At 43.2% G+C, this 19,682-nt stretch overlaps 1 protein-coding gene across 2 annotated transcripts in view; it reads left to right on the forward strand.

The window, feature by feature from the left end:
* Positions 1 to 344: 344 nt before the first annotated feature.
* Positions 345 to 19,682, forward strand: part of LOC106547508 (G protein-coupled receptor kinase 5) — a 91,015-nt gene continuing 71,677 nt past the window's right edge. For both annotated transcript variants that reach the window (XM_087706226.1, XM_014064713.2), the window contains exon 1: positions 345 to 1,155. In XM_087706226.1, the coding sequence (XP_087562352.1) occupies positions 1,104 to 1,155 (52 nt within the window). In that variant the 5' untranslated portion in view covers positions 345 to 1,103. The remainder of the gene's footprint in view (positions 1,156 to 19,682) is intronic.

Below are 19,682 nucleotides of genomic sequence, written 5' to 3' on the forward strand. Positions count from 1 at the left end.
TAAAATGGGGGACGGGGGACTCATTTTTAATAAATGTCTCACTGAACAATAAAAACGAATAGTTTTACTGGCTGGGGAAATCTGGGAGTTGAAGTCCGCCAGGCTTAAAGTTGTCAAGGTTGGAGCCAACCTTTCCTTGGCCAAACTTTCAAGCTCTTTCCTTGCCAAACTACATTTCCCAGCATGCACTCGGGAATGTTTTTTTTAAAGGTGGGACCGAGGCGATTACATAACTCTTTCGAACGTTGACACATCGGAGCCCTCCCCCGTGGGTGTCGACGTCACCAGCTCGGAGCCCCGCCCTCTTGGAACGTTTTGTAGCCAGTTTGATCGCTACGGGCTCTTTCTAGTATCCCTGCTATTTCCTGCTGGGACAGAAAGATTCCAGCGGTCTCGCCTTGGCTTTCCCCCTCCTCGCGCTCTCTCCGCTCTGCGTCGGCGGGAAGAATTTCCCTTTTAACTCGCTTTCCCCTTTTGGAAGGACCCCCCGATCGGCACTGCTTGGGCGGCGGGCGAGAAGAAGGATCGCGCCCCTCAATTCCGCCTGCACATCTCCCCGGGGCTGAGCTTTAGAGTTCTTGTTTCCACTGCCCCCTCCCCGGGCATGCTTTGCTGGGCAGGAGGCTAAGGGGGGGCTTTTTTCCTCAGCGCTGCTGACCCCCTCCGCCCGCCCCAGGCGAAGAGCTTCGCCGGCGCCGGAAAGCCGTGGGTACGCTGGCGGAGGGGGGAACGAAGGAGCGCGGCTAAGAGGATTTCTCTCTGCCTGGATTGCATTGCGGCGGTTGTTGCAAAGGTGGGGGAAGAGAGGATCCTGCTTCCCCCTCACGCCCTGCCGGATCTTCCTTCGATCCTCCTGCGAGCAACCGGAGATCCAGCGCTGGGCTGGAGGGAAGGGATACCTTGAGGTCTAGGATGCTGGCGGCCTCTTTTTAAAAAAAGCTGGAGTGGACACCGGCCTTTCGAAGACGACTGCGAGGAAACAGCCGGTTCTCCCCTCGAGAGCCTCGATTTTCGCCTCCGCTTTTCCCCCCTTCCCTCCTCGCCCTTCTGTTTTTGTCCTTCGGGGTTGTGTGGCGCCGCAGCATCTTCCAAGCTGGAGCACCATGGAGCTGGAGAACATTGTAGCCAATACAGTTTTACTGAAAGCCAGAGAAGGTAAGAGAGTCGGGCAGCCGAGGCGAGGCAGCGGCATGAGTTGTTGGGGGGGGGGAGGGCGGGGAGAGAGCCGGTGGCGGTTTCCGAAGAGCATCGCGCAATTTGAGGGCGAGGGGGGAGTTGAGCCAGCGCACCGACTTCTGGCCGGCAGAGTCTCCGAATGGAGCGGCATCCTGCAAACGTGTTAAGGGAAACGAATAATTTACGGAATTTTTGCATGTTTAAAAAAAGAAAGCCTTGTGTGGCTGCCCTGGAATCTTTCACAACTCTTCTCAGTCATCTCCCCCTGAGTTTTATTTTCACAACTCTCCTGCAGGGTTGGCTGCTCTTAGAGGTAAAGACTGGTCCATGTCACCTAGTAAGACTGATGACTTGCATAAACAACCATGATTCTCACTGTACATCTCATAAAAGAACAGCCAAAGGGATAGATCCAGAGATGTGGGCTGGTGGTGGGGTACCATAGTTTAAATCTAGAACTGGGAGCAAAGAGGAATCCTGGATACCTTATAAAGTTACTTTGAGAGTTAAATCTAAGGGGATGTATGCAGTGCATATTTTTTTAAAATCCCAAATGGATGTACGGTATGTTAAAAATCTTAAAGGTAGTTATGTTCTATAGGTGTTCTATAAGTGAAATTTCAATTGACTAACAGGTTCTTAAACATACGCACAATATCTTTAGATTTGCAGCTTACTTGTCAGAAATGCCCTTGTAAGATGCCACAAAAAAGTGGCTGTGTGGCGAGATGGGCAACAATAAAATGCAATAGAATATGTAAGAGTGTTATTTTAACGATAGCAGTGATGATGTTGTAGCCTTTTTATGAGCCATAAAATCAAAGACCAAGACTTCTAACTCCTAGGGTCCTTCCTTTGTTGTTGTTGTTTTTTTTAAAAAAAAACTGTTTTAAGAACAGTTAAACATTAAGAATGTTGGATAAAATGTTGAATTTGCCTGTGGGTCTAAATCCCAGTTCATTTATTTATGCACAAAATGCTTAGCCTTTATTTTACCAATGGGAAAGTGAATTGCCTTTTTGGAATAGTGCCAAAGATCAGCAAATTAAAGGCTACAAAATTAATCGTTCCAACAGGAGAGAATATACAGTATGTGGCTCAGGGTTGACCTGTGGAATCCTTGGTAGTCTCTGAGTTTAGTTATTGTCTCGCACACATTTCATTACATGACTTGCTAACATCATCAGTGCACGGATGTTGCCCAATCAGATAATGAAGCATTTGCAAGCAAAACCACCAAGCTTGGAGAGCACCACAAAATAGTTAGTGTTCTAAAATGTATTTTTCACTCTAAATATCAATTTTATGCTTTTATCTCGGTTAAGTCAGTTAGAATAAAGAAGCCTACAGTATCTTGTTCGGGGCTGAATTCAGTTCCTGTGTATGGCCAAGATTGAGATGTCACATGTGTTACATTTCCATGGTGTGTTGAGATATCTCTGCTTTACGCAGATCGGTAGAGTTATGTTCAACTCTTTCTGAAAGAGTCTGAAAATGCCAAATAAACAGCGGCACGCTTCAGTTCATTAGAGACAAAAATACTCTGTGTGTATCTTCAACGGTGGTTATTAGGGGGTGGGAATCTCGGGTGCCATTACGTGTCAAGACTGCATTGCCGCTTATGTGAATTAGTAAACCACAGGGTGGCCTTTAGAAGGGAAAGCCCAGGCCTGCATCTTCAAGGCTCCTGCAGTTGTTTTTCGGCAAGGTCATGAAACTTTAGGGTCATGATGGCGAACCTATGGCACTCGTGCCAGATGTGGCATGCAGGGGCCTCTCTGCTGCCATGCAATGAATCACCCTAGGTCAGATCTCAGTGGCGTTTCTTTCGTGAGCTTCTGTTTCCCTGCAAACGACAAAACAAGAATCTTCACAAAAGAAAAAGATCTTACCTCTTGCCGCGCTACCAGAGTTGGGATGCCCCGCCTCCCGCTGCCCAGCTGGTCTTCGGGTCTCTGCTATGCACCCACACCCATGTCTGTGCACCTTTCAGTTTGGGCATGCACATGCCCGCAGTTTGGATGCTCGGTGCCTAAAATGTTCACCATCACTGCTTTAGGGCAAGGAGAGCAGGCCTTTATTGATGGGGGCAGGAAAAAAATGGAGAGACTACAGAAAAATACGTGGCATAGGGCAGGGGTGTCCAGTTTTGGCAACTTTTAAGACCTGTGGACTTCAACTCCCAGAATTCCAGCTTCAACACCCAGAATTCCAGCTTCAACTCCCAGAATTCCAGCTTCAACTCCCAGAATTCCAGCTTCAACACCCAGAATTCCAGCTTCAACACCCAGAATTCCAGCTTCAACACCCAGAATTTCAGCTTCAACACCCAGAATTTCAGCTTCAACACCCAGAATTCCAGCTTCAACTCCCAGAATTCCAGCTTCAACTCCCAGAATTCCAGCTTCAACTCCCAGAATTCCAGCTTCAACACCCAGAATTCCAGCTTCAACTCCCAGAATTCCAGCTTCAACTCCCAGAATTCCAGCTTCAACACCCAGAATTCCAGCTTCAACACCCAGAATTCCAGCTTCAACACCCAGAATTTCAGCTTCAACACCCAGAATTTCAGCTTCAACACCCAGAATTCCAGCTTCAACTCCCAGAATTCCAGCTTCAACACCCAGAATTCCAGCTTCAACACCCAGAATTCCAGCTTCAACTCCCAGAATTCCAGCTTCAACTCCCAGAATTCCAGCTTCAACTCCCAGAATTCCAGCTTCAATTCCCAGAATTCCAGCATGGCTGCCTGGGGAATTCTGAGAGTTTGAAGTCTGCAGGTCTTAAAGTTGCCAAAATTGGACACCCCAATATAGGGCTTATCATTTACAAGATGCCATTCAGAGGTGCTCTGGCAAGATGCTACAAAGACAGATGTAAAGGTAGTTCTGGGCCGTGACCCGACAAAAGCGCGAACGTCATAAGCGCGCCGACAAAACCGCGGCGCTAAAACCGCGATGTCAAAAGCGTGTCGACAACAGCGCGCTGACAGAAGCGCGATTTAAGTTAAGGTAAGGTTTAGGGTTAAGTTTAGGGTTAGGGTTAGGGTTAGGTTTTGGGTTAGGTTAGATCGTGCTTCTGTCGACGCACTGTTGTCGACGCGCTTCAGGGCTCATTCGGTGCTCCTTCGTCGCGCGGTTTTGTCACCGCGGTTTAGTGAGGTGCGCTTTTGTCGTTCGCGCATTTGTGGTGGAACCGTTCTGGACTGATGACCAAAATTGAGCCCAAAATTTCTTTTGCTAAGTGAGACAGTTAAATGAGTTTTGCCCCATTTTACAATCTTTCTTCTCCCAGTTGTGAAATGAATCACTGCAGTTAAGTTACTAACATGGTTGCTAGGTAAATCTGGCTTCCCCATTGACTTTGCTTGTCAGCAGGTCACAAAGGGGATCATGCTTCAACCATCTTAAGTATGAACTAGTGGTTGAGCCTCTGAATGTTGATCACATGACCATGGGGATGCTAACAATGGTTGTAAGTGTGAAAAACAGTCATAAGTCACTTTTTTTCAGTGCCATTTGAACAGTCAGTAAGTGAATGGTTGTAAGTTAAGGACTGCCAATAATTGGGAGCTGCTTGACCATAATTTGCTGTAAAAGTTGCCCTGGTGGATGAGTGGATGGGGCAGTTAGGCCTTCTCAAGAGAAATTAGGAACTCCTGAGCTCAAAAAGGATAAGAAAATGTTTCTTGAGAGGTTTGAATGAACAGCACAGGAAGACACAATTGAGTGACGAAAAGCTGTTGTCCTCACATGCCCTTTTCTTTTGTTAAAAAAATGCACATACACAGTTGCTGAATTCCTAAGCCCTTTGTAATTGTATAAGTGTTGTATGTCAGCCTGGGAATGATGAGTTTTGTTGAGTGGTTACAGCCCTTCAGAACTAGAGATGTTTTCCCCACTCCTTTCCTTAGAGAGCCATAATGTCATCCATATGTTGATCAGAATCAGAATAGAGCTGGAAGGGAAACTTGGAGGTTTTCTAGTCAAGCCCCCTGCTCAAGCAGGCGATCCTATACCATTTCAGACCAGTGACTGTCCAGTCTCCTTAGAAACTTCCAATGACGAAGCACCCCCAATGAATGCAAGCTGTTCCACTGGCTAATTGTCTTCACTATTAGGAAGTTTCTCCTTAATTCCAGGTTGCTTCTCTCCTTGATTAGTTTCCATCCATTGTTTTTGTCTTCTCTTGCTTTGGAAAATAAATTGACCCACTCTTCTTTGTGGCAACCTCTCAAATACTGGAATACTGCTATCATGTCCGTCTGTCCCTCTTTTCTCTAAACTAGCGAAACCCAAATCCTCCAGCCCAAATCCTCCAACCGTTCTTCATATGTTTTAGCCTCCAGGCCTTTGATCATCTTAGTTTCTCTCCTTTGCACTTTTTTCCAAAGTCTCATCACCTTTTTTGTAACATGATGACCAAAACTGGATGCAGTATTCCAGATGTGGTCTTACTAAGGCTTTATAAAGAGGCCCTAATACGTGATTCTGATTCTCTAGCTCTGTTTAGAAAGATAGAAGAAAGAAAAAGTTCTAGCTGACCCCGGAATTTAAGGCTCCAGAGAGAAAAAGCATGTTTTTTTCATTTTATTTTTTATTTATATACTTTGTCAAACATTTACAAGATAACAGATATAAGAATAAACATGGACATGAACAAAGGAAATGGGTATGAATAAATGGGGACAGTAGGACAGGGACGGTAGGCACGCTGGTGTGCTTATGTATGCCCCCTTTACAGACCTCTTAGGAATGGGGTGAGGTCCACAGTAGACAGTTTAAGGTTGAAGCTGTGAGGGTTTGAGGCTGTCACAATGGAGTCAGGTAGAGCATTCCAGGCATTGACCACTCTGTTGCTGAAGTCGGTTCCACCACAAAACCGCGTTCGATTAAAGGGCGCTCGACGAAACCGCGTAGCTGACGTCATCACAGCGCGACAACAGTGCGGAGAAAAAAGCACGCTGTAAACGCTAAACCTAAAATTAACCCCTAAACCTAACCCCCTAAACCTAATCCTAACCCTAACCCTAACCCTTAACCTAACCCTAACCCTAACCCTTAATCTAAACCTAACCCTAAACCTAACCCTTACCTTAACTTGAATCGGCTTGCTTTCAAAGCGCTATTTAAAGCGCCGTTCTTTCTCCGCGCTCGCTGTTGTAGCCCTGTTGATGACGTCAGCGACACGGTTTAATCGGGCGCGCTTTAGTCGAGCGCGGTTTTGTCGTGCCACGGCTGAAGTCGTATTTTCTGCAATCGAGTTTGGAGCGGTTTACCTTGAGTTCGTATCGATTGTTTACTCATTTATTATTGAGGTTGAAGCTGAGGTAGTCGTTGGCAGGTAGGACGTTGTAGCAGACAATTTTGTGTACTATGCCAAGGTCAGACCAATATGCGGTGTAGTTCCAGGTTGTCCAAGCCCAAAATTTGGAGCCTGGTGGCTTTAGAGATTGTATTGTGGGCAGAGGAGTGGAGTACTTACTTTTTAACCTTCTTGTCACTAAGCTGTATACAGGTAGTCGGTCCTATGGCCACAGTTGAAACCAGAATTCCTGTTGCTAAGCAAGGCAATTTTTCAGTGAGTCACACCTGACTTTATAACTTTTTTTTGCAATGGTTGTTAAATGAATCACTGCCATTATGAACTGATTCCGGCTTCCCCCATTGACTTGGTTTGGCACAAGGCTGAGTAGTCGCAAATGGTGATCATATGAAGCCAGGATGCTGAAATTGTCATAAATATATGGCCTTTGCCAATCAGCCAAATTTTGAAGGTGGACATGCCACAACAATTCTAAGTGGAGGGATTGGGTATACCTCACTCTTTTTCACAACTTTTGTTAGCTTCAAAAGTCACGAGTCAAGGACTACTGTAATTCTATTTCCAAAATATGATTGAAAAGTGAAACGACATCAAAGCAATTTTGACAAGGAAAAAAAAAACCCAAGATCTTGTTAGAAAAGCACATTTCCTCTGATTTATTTCAGTGGTGAACAACTTTAATACCAGCGTCAGGAGCCACATTGGGGACAGAGAAGTGATGCTGTTGCAGATTTGATTGTTTGTTTCACTCCCATCCCCCCTGGACTTTGTGACTGTTCTTCTTAAATATGTTAAGCTTCTTTTAGGAATATTCGCATGATTCTTGCCTCCAAATAGAAGAATCCCTGGAGGCATATTTGATCTTGGGCTTCAGGTTGCTTACCTCTCTTCTTCTTCAACCCTGGCAGATTTTCAGATGGAAATTGCCCTGCACTTAGAATTTAAAGCTGACGTTTTCTTCATATAAGTGATGTAAGTGGTCCTTTTTGCACCCGTGCTTCATTTTGTGGCACTAAGGTGTGTTCCAGAATGTTCCTTAATCAGTCAAGTGGATTCTATTGTTTTGTGGATGTTTCAAGGCTTGGTGGAAATTTTTAAAGCAGAAATCTCCGTGCTTAAAACAGCATTCACGCTACTTGTCTGCAGGATGCATGCTCTTTCCAGCATGTCTGTTAGCATTTCAAACAATGAGGCTATTTGTATGAATATGCATTAGCTGAGAGCACACTGTGTACACTTTAAAATGCCTCGGAATAAAATGGATGAAGAGAACAACGATTACAAAATGTGCAATTCCATAACTTAAAATCCTAGCTGGTTACAATCATCCTCAATTTTCTCAGCAATTTTTAGATAGGCTAGAAAGGAAGAATCTCTATTATATTTACCAGATATACATGGGGAGAAAGTCAGGATTTTTCCATTTTATTTATTTTAACAAGACAAATTAGCAAAGTTTTGGGATTGATGTGGATTGGTTTTTCACCTATTTTAGCCGCTGTTATGCACTTCTATAAATTGGCAGGGGCTTGGGCAGAACACAGAAGCAAATTGTAAATCATCATTTCTAATACAGCTGTATGAATAGGACAGGCTAAATCAAGCCATGATCTTCAATCCATAGGTTTAAATTGTGGCTTGTGGCCTAAAAGTTTCAATGAACCCTAATTAGACAAAACAAACTCTAGTTTAGTGTGATGTCAATGAAGGACATGATTAGCTTTGTCTGGATGAAACCAGCCTCCCTCAAAAAGGCAAGAAAACTTCTAAGTTAGGGAATCTAAGCTGTTGTTTCTGATAGCCATTGTTGACTAGGGAATTCTACAAGTTGAAGTCAGGATATTTGGAAGATGTCCATGTTGTTCTACTCTAGACCAGGGGTCAACAACCTTTCAGACCTCAAGGATCACTAAATTCATAATTTTAAATCCCGTGGACCACTAATATGAGATTTTTTTTCAGAAAAAGATAAATAGTATTTAGTGCAATATAAAAAATAAAATAATTTTTCTGCGGAGCACCAAAATTTTCACCGTAGATCCACTAACCATTGGGTGACCAATGGTCTAGACCAAAATTCTCCAGTGTGATGTCTTCTAGATTTTCAGATTAGTATTTCCACTAGCTCCAAACATGACCATTAACAATAAAAGTTATAACCCAAGTCATCAGGGAGAGAAACGACTTTGCTGTATGTAGACTTTTCCTAATATAATTCTATGCTCGTAATCCAAGTTTAAGAGCTATGTTGCCTCAGGAATGGTGGTTTCATCTGGTTTGGTCCTAACCTAAGTTCAGATGTTATGTAACTTTAAAAAATTGTTGTAGTGTAGTGGATAATGTTGGACTTTGTCCAGGAAAAATCAAATTCAGATTACCAGTGCAGGATGCAATCTGGGTCGGTCACCAGGACCAGAGGTTTTTTTGTCTTCCGAGCTTTTAGACTCGTGCTTGAGCCCATCCTCAGGCAACCTCTTTCTGTGACACAGAGAATTCCCTGAGGATGGGCTCCAGCACGAATCCAAAATCTCAGAAGACAAAAAAAAAAACCTCTGGTCCCAGTAACCGACCCAAATTGGATGCTGCAACATTATCGTAGTGCAGGGGTCTCCAACCTTGGCAACTTTAAGACTTGTGGACTTAGCAAAGCTGGCTAAGGAACTCTGGGAATTGAAGTCCACAAGTCTTAAAGTTGCCAAGATTGGAGACCCCTGTCCAAGGGCACATATCTTCATTCATCAGATTACCACTGAATAATGACTATATCTGGATGACACTAAACTATCTCTCAAGTTATCTTGCTTCAGAGGCATCTTGCAAGAATAATTGAGGAGTGCAGATATACCAGACCTTGTATAACTTCCTAATCACCTCAATGGTGGAGGGAAATATGAAAACAAATGCTTACGATTGTTTTCATGAGTAGATGCAGTCAAATAATTTGGGGGGGGGGGCTTTATTAAAAGTCTGGCTTTAAGACAGCATTTTTTGACACAGTGAAAATTGCCTAAGCAAATGGAAACTAATTTTTTTTCCCCAAAAAAATCTAGAAGGTATAAGCGTTCCTAATGAAAACCATGCACGGCTGGAACTGAACATGGAATTCTTTGAAAGCTTTTTCTAGATGGCTTTTAAAACTATTGGGGAATTTAGTGAATTATTTTAGGTTGAAGTTTCCATTACAATTCTAAGCACAAAAGGCATTTCTTTCTTAATCTTTTCAATTTCCAGCAAGTTTTCTTTTCTCACAAGAAAACAGTTTTTCTACCGCAGTCTGAAGTTGCTTTAAAATCTCCTAAAAAGTATCTTCTCTGTGATTCTTTCCAGCCTCTTTGCATATTCCTCGGTTGCTTTCCTTTTGTCTCTTCTGCATGCCAAAGCTCTTTTGGGCAGCCCTACAATCTGGGGCATTTTAGAGCTTGTTGGCTGTATCCTGAAAGGAATTGAATTTTGTTTGCTTGATTTAAAACAGTGCATACTACATTTATTAAGTTAGATTATAAGAAAAAAGAAATGAAAATAAGAAAACTGTGAGAAAGAATGAGAAAAGTGTAAAGGAAAAGGGAGAGAGCAAGGACCTCTGTTTTTTTTTCCAGTGCAGTGGAATACAAAAAAAAATATTGCAACCTCAACCTTTTGCTTTACGTTTCATAGCATTTTAATCACTTCTGTAATAACAGAATCATTTGAACCATCAAAATCTAAAAACATTTTCATTTTTTTCATTCAAGCAAAAAGTCCAAAAATTTCCAGGTAGAAACAAAACTAGATAAATTATTTAATTGATCTCTGCTAATTCCATCATTTTTATCATTCAGGCTTCCACTGTGGGAATAAATGTGTCTTTCCATCTTTGTGTATTTAAGATTCTCACTGCTGTCAATATATATAGCAACTAAGTTCCACATTTTCTTTCAAGCTATTTGTCAGTGTGATCCTTTTTCTAAGGCAGTTTTTCAGATTTGCTTTTTGCTTGTTGCACCAATGTAGCCTGGATTGTCCTCTTGCAATGTTCCATTAATCAGTTAATTGGTCAATTAATTGATCAAAGGCCTGAATATAATTTTCCTGACTGGAACAGTAGCTGATTTTCAGGAGTGAGGTTTCTTTTTAATGAAATGTAAAATGTGCAGCTGGGATGCCCATTTTAAAACTCCAGTCTCCCTCTCTTTCCTTATTTGGGGGAAACTGTGCAGGATGCTAAATATCCAGATTAATAAAAAGGGGATAATTTTGCAATGTAACAGGAAGGTAAAGATGTCATCAGTTCTTGGTTAACTCTTAGTAACTGCCTCTGTCGGAGTTGTGGAAGTGATTTGCTATACCCTTTTTCAAGATTTTTTTTTCAATCCCTTCACCTAGCTAACATCCCTATGATTCTCAGGTTATCTGAGTATTATCCAACCCTGACTGAACTAATCCTGCTTAATAGATCAAGATCAGCCAAGATGGGCTAGTTGCTGCTAAAACAACAGAAACATCAAAAACCAAATTATAGATCAGTAAACTAAAGTTAGTTCACTTTGGAAGTGAAGGATTTAGAAACCCACTTACAGAGCCGTAGCTACACTAGGCTGGATAAATTGTGTTTTTCACTAAAACCAGGAAGTCCACTACCTAGACTTGGCAACAAATTACAGGTAGTCCTTGACTTACAACTATTTATTTAGTAACCATTCAGAATTACAGTGGCACTGAAAAAGCTGACTTACAACTGGTCTTGGCCCTTCTGACCCTCGCAGATTTAAAATTGCTCAGTAATTCTGCCCCTGTATGCTCAAGATTTTGCTTCTCTTTTTCTCTCTCACAAGCTTTCTTAAAAGAAACAAAATTGTGTTTTGGGGAAAATTGTTCTCCAGCTACGGAACGTCAGAAACTCTGACCCATCTGCCTTGGAATATTCCTGTTCTTTCCCAGAAGATCCCGATTTAGCATCTGCCCATCTGTAATCAGGTCATCTTCAGCTTTTTCTGACCCCCAAAACCCCATTTAATTTCAAATTGCAAAATGGTATCAGAGAGATTTCCCCATGGACGCTTGCTTTTCGTACTTTCTAGATTGACCAATGACGAAAGGGGGAAAGTGTGCGATTTTATTTTTAATGCCAATGGAAGAATTAGACTTGTCTGGAAAGTATATTTTTGATAAGCAGAAAGCGGGCGACCTGATTTCTCAGAATAACTTCTTTGGTAAAATTAATGTAAATACATTTGTTGCCAGATTAGGGTTTAAATAGTCCCACAGGAAAAGTTCATCATGTGTCTTCCATGGAATTTAACTGATGTCAGGAAAACTGAACAGAGATAACAGCACATACACTTCCTCAGTTCACAGACTCCTTGCTCTTGGGTGAAATAATAGAATAGTCTTCCTTCCTTCCTTCCTTCCTTCCTTCCTTCCTTCCTTCCTTCCTTCCTTCCTTCCTTCCTTCCTTCCTTCTTTCTTTCTTTCTTTCTTTCTTTCTTTCTTTCTTTCTTTCTTTTGCCATTCCTGATTTTTCTTCCCTTAATTTCATGTTCGTGGAATCAGCAAAGATAAAATGAATGATCAGCATGAGTGAATCCTAAAGTTTGAATGGGTTTTTCTACACCTCTGTCTAGCCTAGGCATAATCTAGCCTCAGTTCAGAAGAATAGTTTCTGAAGAGAGTTAAGGCAACATTCAAAGGTTTTTCTGCAGTAGTTGGTTGAAACGAGTTTTCTACAAAACATTGTTTATATAGTTGGTTCATTTTAGGCAAATGGAATTATAGTGACTCACAGAATAGGTTCAAACATAAAGATCTATCTATCAGCCTTCCCTTCAGATGTGCAGGTGTCAAGTTCTAGATTTTGCAGCCAGTCCAGACATTGCTAAGAATTCTTGGAATTGAAGTCAACAGAAGTAGAGACACCTAGATTGCAAAAGTGGATATATACCCATGATGGGGAACTGTTCTGACCCCCCTCTGTATGGTGAGTCACACCGACACAAGATTACTGCTAGACAATTTATTCACAGTAAATTAACACACCGACAAGACTTTGGCAGCAACCCAGACTTCCACAGGTAAGAAATACATACAAGAGCTTTTCCATCTTTAGTATAATAGTTGAGTCCTGCAAAAAGCCTCCTCCCAAAGTCTCTTCTTATATATTCTCTTGGGAGGAGCCCAATCACAACCACCTGGCCCCAATTATCTTCTATATCTCCATAGTTGCTGTCGGCGCTTATCTGCCTGTCTTTGCCTGGTATCCGGGACCACCTCCCTTAGCTCCTCCCCACTGCTCCAGGGCCTGACATCAGGGACCAACTCCCTTTGGCTTTCACCGCTGCTCCATGCTTCAGGCGCCTCCTGGTGGCCAACCAGCTTCTCTGGTCCCTGTTCGGAGTCTGAACCCTATCCAGGGTCCTCCACATCTTCCAGAGCCGAGTCATAGGGCCCCTCACAATCGGAGTCTGCTTGCAGCTCCAACGGCTCCTGCTGGGCCACAAGAGAGAACCAATGGCCAAATGTGGCACGCAGAGCCCTCTCTGTGGGCACACAAGCCATTGCCCCATCCCAGCTCCAATCACGTTTTTCCATTGCGTTTCACTCAATCCATTCCAACTTCTTGCAAAAGAAAAAGATCTCGCGAAGTTGGAATGGATTGAGTGAACTTTTTCACTCGCACTTCACAGTGAGGGAGATGGGGTCCCCTCCTCCTCCTCCTCCTCCTGAAGCCCATTATGACACGGAGCTACAATGCGACTCATGCGGCTCTTTCACCCCTCTGCTGCAGCCGCCTGTCACCCCGTCGCAGTGGTGGCGATGTATGGAGGCTTAGTGAGGGAGCGAAGCACTTATCTTTGCTGGCGGCAACAGCATTCCGCCTTCACCACGGTACATTTGCTGTTGCCGCCAGCAAAGAGGGCTGGGAGAGGACGGCAGGGGCAGATCTTTTGGGGTGGGGGCCATCCCCCGAAACTGGCCTTCGTCCTCCCTCGTCAGCAGGACAAAAGAAAGAAGGGGGCAGCATGGGGAAGTGCTCTACTCCCCCGGCCAAGCACTGAGCACAAAGAAATCCAGTGCCACCAGAGAGAAGTCAAATTGTGAAAGAGTGATTGAAATTCCTCACAAAACCTCATTATTCAGGTTAAATTGCCATGTTGGCACTTTGTGATAAATAAGTGAGTTTTGGGTTGCAGTTTGGCACTTGGTCCCTAAAAGGTTCGCCATCACTGATATATACAGTATGTCAAGGATCTCAACTGCCAATTACCTCCAATAGACCGATTAGATCCCACAGATTAGGCCTCCTCTGAATTCCATCCACTGGCCAATGCCGACTGGCGACCACCCGGAGGAGGGCCTTCTCTGTGGCTGCTCCGGCCCTCTGGAACGAGCTCCCCATGGAGATTCGGACCCTCACCACCCTCCAGGCCTTCCGCAAAGCCCTCAAAACCTGGCTGTTCCGACAGGCCTGGGGCTGATGAGTTCCTGTCCCCGCTCGAATGGTGTGCCTGTTGAGTTGCTTTTAAATTGTGGTATTGTTTGTCCATGTCTTTTTTCTTCCCTATTTGTATCCCCTATCCCCCCCCCCCCCCCCCCCCCGACTTGGGTTGTGAGCCGCCCTGAGTCCCCTTGGGGAAAAGGGCGGCATAGAAATATAATAAATTCAATTCAATTCAACTGTACATGCAGACATCACTGGGTTTGGGTCTAAACAAAGACTCCTCAGAGCCTTCGGGATTTATTTAATTTCTCTGGTCACCCATCTCAATCAAATGACTCTCGGCAGCTCACAGTTCTAAAGCGATAAAACAGTTGAAACCAATTTCCTTTCCATTCTGCACATCAAAGTTTTCTAGCCCAAATGATTTACTGTAATTATACAGTTTGTTAAGTGAGAGAGATTGTGTATCAACTTCCTGCTGGGGCCTTTCACAACTCTGATGTTTTGTAAGTCAAGCTTCATGACTTTGAGAGAATAAAGGTTTTTTTATGTTTGACTGAAAAATATCTTGTCCATTTCTCCTTTTTTTTTTTAAAGGCTCTAAATTTAATGATATTAAAATGGGAGGATGGATTGGTCTGTCTTAACAGATAGAACTTCCTTTTGTGAATCTTCCTATCAGTTATGGAGTGGACTACATGTTCTCTTAAAAATATGTCTATGCACTATGGGATTATCAGCATCGTGCGAAAAAGAAGATTTATGTTTCCTGCTGTGAAGCTGATTAAAAAAACCAGATCATGTCCGCAAAGATGCTTCCCCTCCCCCCTCAAGAAGGAAGCTTCTGTTGGTGTGAATATCACATGGGATAGAATTAAACTGAATCAGCCTGTGTAACATACCTTGAGCTCTTCAAGGCAGCAATTTTTAAAATAATAACAGACTAACAGAGTTGGAAGTGACCTCAGAGGTCTTCTAGTCCAACCCCCTGCTCAAGCAGGGAACCCTGTAACATTTCAGACAAATGGTTGTCCATTGTCTTAAAAATCTCCAGTATTGGAGCACCCACAACTTCTGGAGGCAAGTTGTTTCATTGATTTCTGACTGTCAGGAAGTTTCTCTTCAGTTCTCAGTTGGTTCGAATAATAACAATACATTACAAAAAAGCAGGGTTTAAGGCAGGGCTGTCAAACTCACAGTGTCACATTGTTGTCACATGATGTATCGTGGCTTTCCCCCCTCCCTTTGTTAAAACGGTGGCCGTGGCCAGCACATGAGATATCTGGCCCATGGGCCGTGAGTTTGACACCCCTGGTTTAAGACAAGACTATTTAAGCTACATCCAGAGTGCATGTGTAAACATAAAATGATCATTGCTCACATTTTCTTCCTGACGTGGAGGCCCAAAGAGATATATTAACCCTTTACCCCACTCCCAGTCCTTCCAATTCTTATCAGTTATTTGGATTTGGACATGATTATCATCAATTATACTCTGTATGACCCTCACAGCCTTTATATTTTTAAAGCATGCCATTGTCTGAAAACTACTGCTCATTCCTGGTTTAAAAAGTAGATGTTATTCAGACATGATGCTAAACCAGAATCTAGTAAGAATCTAGCATCTCTCAGATATTTGGGGCAACTCCCATTGACCAGCATTCCCAGTCACTGTCTATCTGAGTCAGTGGTGGGTTTCAAAAAAATTTGGAACCTCTTCTGTAGGTGTGGCCTGCTTTCCGGGTCCACTGGTGGAACCTCTTCTAACCGGTTTGGTAGATTTGACGAACCGGTTCTACCGAATAGGTGCGAACTGGTAGGAACCCACCTCTGATCTGAGTGAATCAGTAGGACTTGTGTTCTGAAACATATGGAAGAATGACTGTGATGTATGGTCTATTGTTTCGTAAAGCTAATCTGGGCAGGTTAATATTTTTATCCCTCCCTCCTGTTGTTTGATTGCAAGAATGAAACTGAGAAATTTGGTTTCTGTCAGAATACAAACATTGGTTAACTAAAGTGGACAACATAGGCTGCAACTTGGTTGGAAGAGCAAGTTCTCAAGGCAATTGAACAGTTTTATAATCTAGCTCACCCTCTGCATGAAGCCGTGGCTTGTTGATTAAGCCAGGATTGATTATGAGTTGTATGCACAGCCAGGGTGGGGGAGTTACCTTGAGAACCAAATTTTCGCAGGACAGTCATCTAAGTTGTGTCAACAAAAAAAACCATCGAACAGCTTTGAGGCTGAGAAAGTCCGGGGCAAAGAGTCCATTAAAGGGCGGGAGGAAAAAGTCAATTTATAATACAGCAAATACAAACAAGGAATTGTTCCTTCCTGTTGACAGAAGGCTGTCAATTGTTTGAAGAAGAAAAATATAAATGGGTTACCTAGCTATGTGCAACACGCAGACAGCCTTAAATCACAAAGCCATGCTGGGTATTATTTAGGAAATTCTGCCAAGCTCTTTTCAGCAAGCCTGATAAGGCCAGGCAACCTGTGGTGCTCAGATGTTGCTGAACAACAATTTCCAGGCTCTCATTAGTGACCCTGATTTCTTGGAAGCTGGAAATTGCAATTCAGCAACATCTGGAAAAGTACAGGTTGCCTGTCTACTCCATGTTGAACTAAAATATTCTCTACAAACCAGGGGTGGGTTTCTCGCCCCGTTCCAACCGGTTTGGTTGGAACGGGGCCAGTGGCGTCCTCGTGCACGCGCGCAGTGCACGCATGCGTACTAGCGCCTGTGCGATGCTCCAGCTGCTCCTGGAGGATCGCGCAGGCGCTGTATGCGTTCTGCGCATGCGTGGAAGCGCAGAACTCATCAAAACCGGGTAAGAAACGCGGGTGGGCGGGTGGATCCTTCGGCGTTCCCGGAAGTTACTTACTTCCGGGTTTGCCGACCAACCGGTTCACGGGGACCGCCGCGAACCGCCTGAAACCCACCCCTGCTACAAACTGCAGGGAATAGGTTTGCACAACATGCTGAGGCTTTTAGTGCAATGTCTATACAGGTGGTCCTTGACTTACAAACACATTTGAACCCAAAATTTATGTTGCTAACTGAGAAATTTGTTAAGTGACTTTTGCCCGCTTTATGACCTTTCTTGCCACGTTTGTTAAATCAATTAGTGCAGTTGTTAAATGAGTAACACCGTTGTTAAATGAATCTGGCTTCCTCATTGACTTTCCTTGTCAGAAGATCACAAAAGGGGATCGCCTGACACCCCCCCCCCCCAGAACACTGCAACCATCATAAATATCAACCAGTTGTCAAGCATCCGAATGTAAATCGCAATGCCGCAATGGTCATAAGTGTGAAAAATGATCATAAGTCACTTTTTTCAGTCTCGTCGTAAATTCAAACTGTCACTAAATGAACTGTTGTAAGTCGATCCCTGTACTAATCATAAGCCATTGAAACAATGATTCAGAACCATTTAAATCTATTGAGTCAACAGTTGCTAGAATCTCTAAGCCATTTAAGCTACGGTAGTTGCCCCCCAGCTCTGATAAAAATCGCATCCCCATTTTAAATGTAACATTTCCAGTCTTGAGAAGTTATTTTGGCTTATTTTAGTTGGTTGATTTCAGAAGATCAATGTTTCCTCCGTTCCCCATGCAGATGCTGTCTGAAACCACCTTGCCAGTCACACCTATTTCCTTTTTTTAAAAAAACGGTTTCCCTTCCCCACAACCAAGTTATCCTGAGCTGAGACTGCTCCCCTCGAATTAAATAGATTAAATTAATCAAACTGGGTCCAAAAATAGGGGTGGAGGGAGGGAACCTTTTGTAAGCTATAAAATAACATGGTAGAAGCAATAGTGTAATCATGGCTTGGAGAACACTTTCTGTATAATCATGAAAATAATTATATCACTCAAGCTTTGTATTATTTCTTGGGTACAGCCTTTTATTTTTTAAGTCCTGACTTCCAGAGTAGCCAATGGAGCCCTGTCTCTCATTCTAGCTTCTGGGGGTATGGGGCTGCTTTCAGTGGGAAAGCTCCCCACATATTATGAACCTGGTACTGCTCCTTACAGCTTAATCATAATGCTTCCTTCTTCATCCTGTATGTTCTCATTTCCTGAAGCCTTGCTAGTCCTCCCCCCTTCTCCATCTAGTCAAACCTGCTGCTTTAGCTGCAGGGCAGAGCATAGAGGTAATGAGGATGGCGGAGTGCCAGCAGAGCAGGAATGTGGTGCTTAGTACAGGTTGACACAGGAAAATGAGATGAGCTCTGGAGTAGGGAGGAACAGCTGACGAAGCCCACAAGTACTATCGTATTTCCTGGGGAATGAATGGGGTTCATTCCCAGAACATCCAGAGAGCGCACCCATCAACAGATAGGAGGAAATATGGCTCAGACGTGAAACCTATGCTTTGGAAGCCAAAGTTTACAGTTCAGTTAGGATGTCAATTGTTTCCCATTCACTTCTATGAATGGGAAGAATTAAGCAATAACAATAGCACTTAGACTTATATACCGCTTCACAGTGCTTTTACAGCCCTCTCTAAGCGGTTTACAGAGTCAGCATCTTGCCCCCAACAATCTGGGTCCTCATTTTAACCACCTTGGAGGGAGGTAAGGCTGAGTCAACCTTGACTCAGGTGAGATTCGAACTGCCGGCAGCCGGCAGGCAGCAGAAGTAGCTAACCACTGTGCCACCTCAGCTCTTAGGCTTTTTACCTTGTTATTCAAGCACTCTGAATGCTGAGTGCTGGTTGGAGATATTTGGAGTTGTAGCTCAGCAACATGTTCCCTATCCCTATAGAATGCATCCTATAGTAGCTGTTAGACAGAACTTTGCCTGAGCTTCTAGAAATCTGCTTCTGTTTGACTGATCCAGATGAGCAAATAAACAGATATATAACGAGGAATCTAACCCCATAAAATTAATCTGCCGAGATAATTGGAAGTAAGTGTCCTCTGTGTCTAATGTCTTCTTACTACATCCTCTTGAGTGATTATCTGCTGTCAAATTGTTTTGGACTCCCACTAGCAACTCATAGATTTTCTGTACACGGATCCATCCCTAATCTGATCTTTATTCCCCATATCCTGCCTTCTCCACTCCCCCACATGTCTTCAACAGTGAGGTGCTACTCAAGTCAGCATGAAGAATTTGTATTCTTTCAAACATTCTGTCCAGTGTAATTAAAGGGAACGAATAGTCTCTGATGTTCCAGATTTAATTTTGTTAGTTAATTAGCACTGTCATTTTATTTGTCTTCATAAATGTATTCTGCCTGCAGGAGTATCTTCAGCTATTCTCTTGTGACGGCCTGTGAAAATCTGTGTGAGTGTGTGTGTCTGTTTTCAATGAACGGAGAGGGAACACTGTCCTGGCACAATGCCAGCACCCAAAATTATGTGAGATCAGAACATTTGGAAATAATTGATCGGGAGATTGTGTGTCAACAGATCACAAGAACTATATTTTATTGAGTATTTATTGAGTATTTCTGTACAGAGACTGTTCTCATGTGACCTGCCACCTATAGCTGGGTGCCTGATTGGGAATGTAGAACAACAGTGTGGTGTTCAACATTCATGATGGCTAAACACTGTAGAACAATCATGTTTAAAGGTAAATTATGCATGATAGAATCTGATACATCTTACCAGTGCTTCTGCATTTGCTAGCAATCATAAGGGGTGATGTTGGGTAGCATAGGGTAGAAGAGGGGAAATCAATTGATGTGAGATGAAAAGACACTATTGTGAAAATGGATTGTAAAACCAGAATGAAACAAGAAAGACC

The sequence above is a fragment of the Thamnophis sirtalis genome, unplaced genomic scaffold, assembly GCF_051295495.1.
Source record: "Thamnophis sirtalis isolate CommonGarterSnake01/CBP01778 unplaced genomic scaffold, rThaSir2_p1.2 scaffold_2, whole genome shotgun sequence".
Lineage (NCBI taxonomy): Eukaryota > Metazoa > Chordata > Lepidosauria > Squamata > Natricidae > Thamnophis > Thamnophis sirtalis.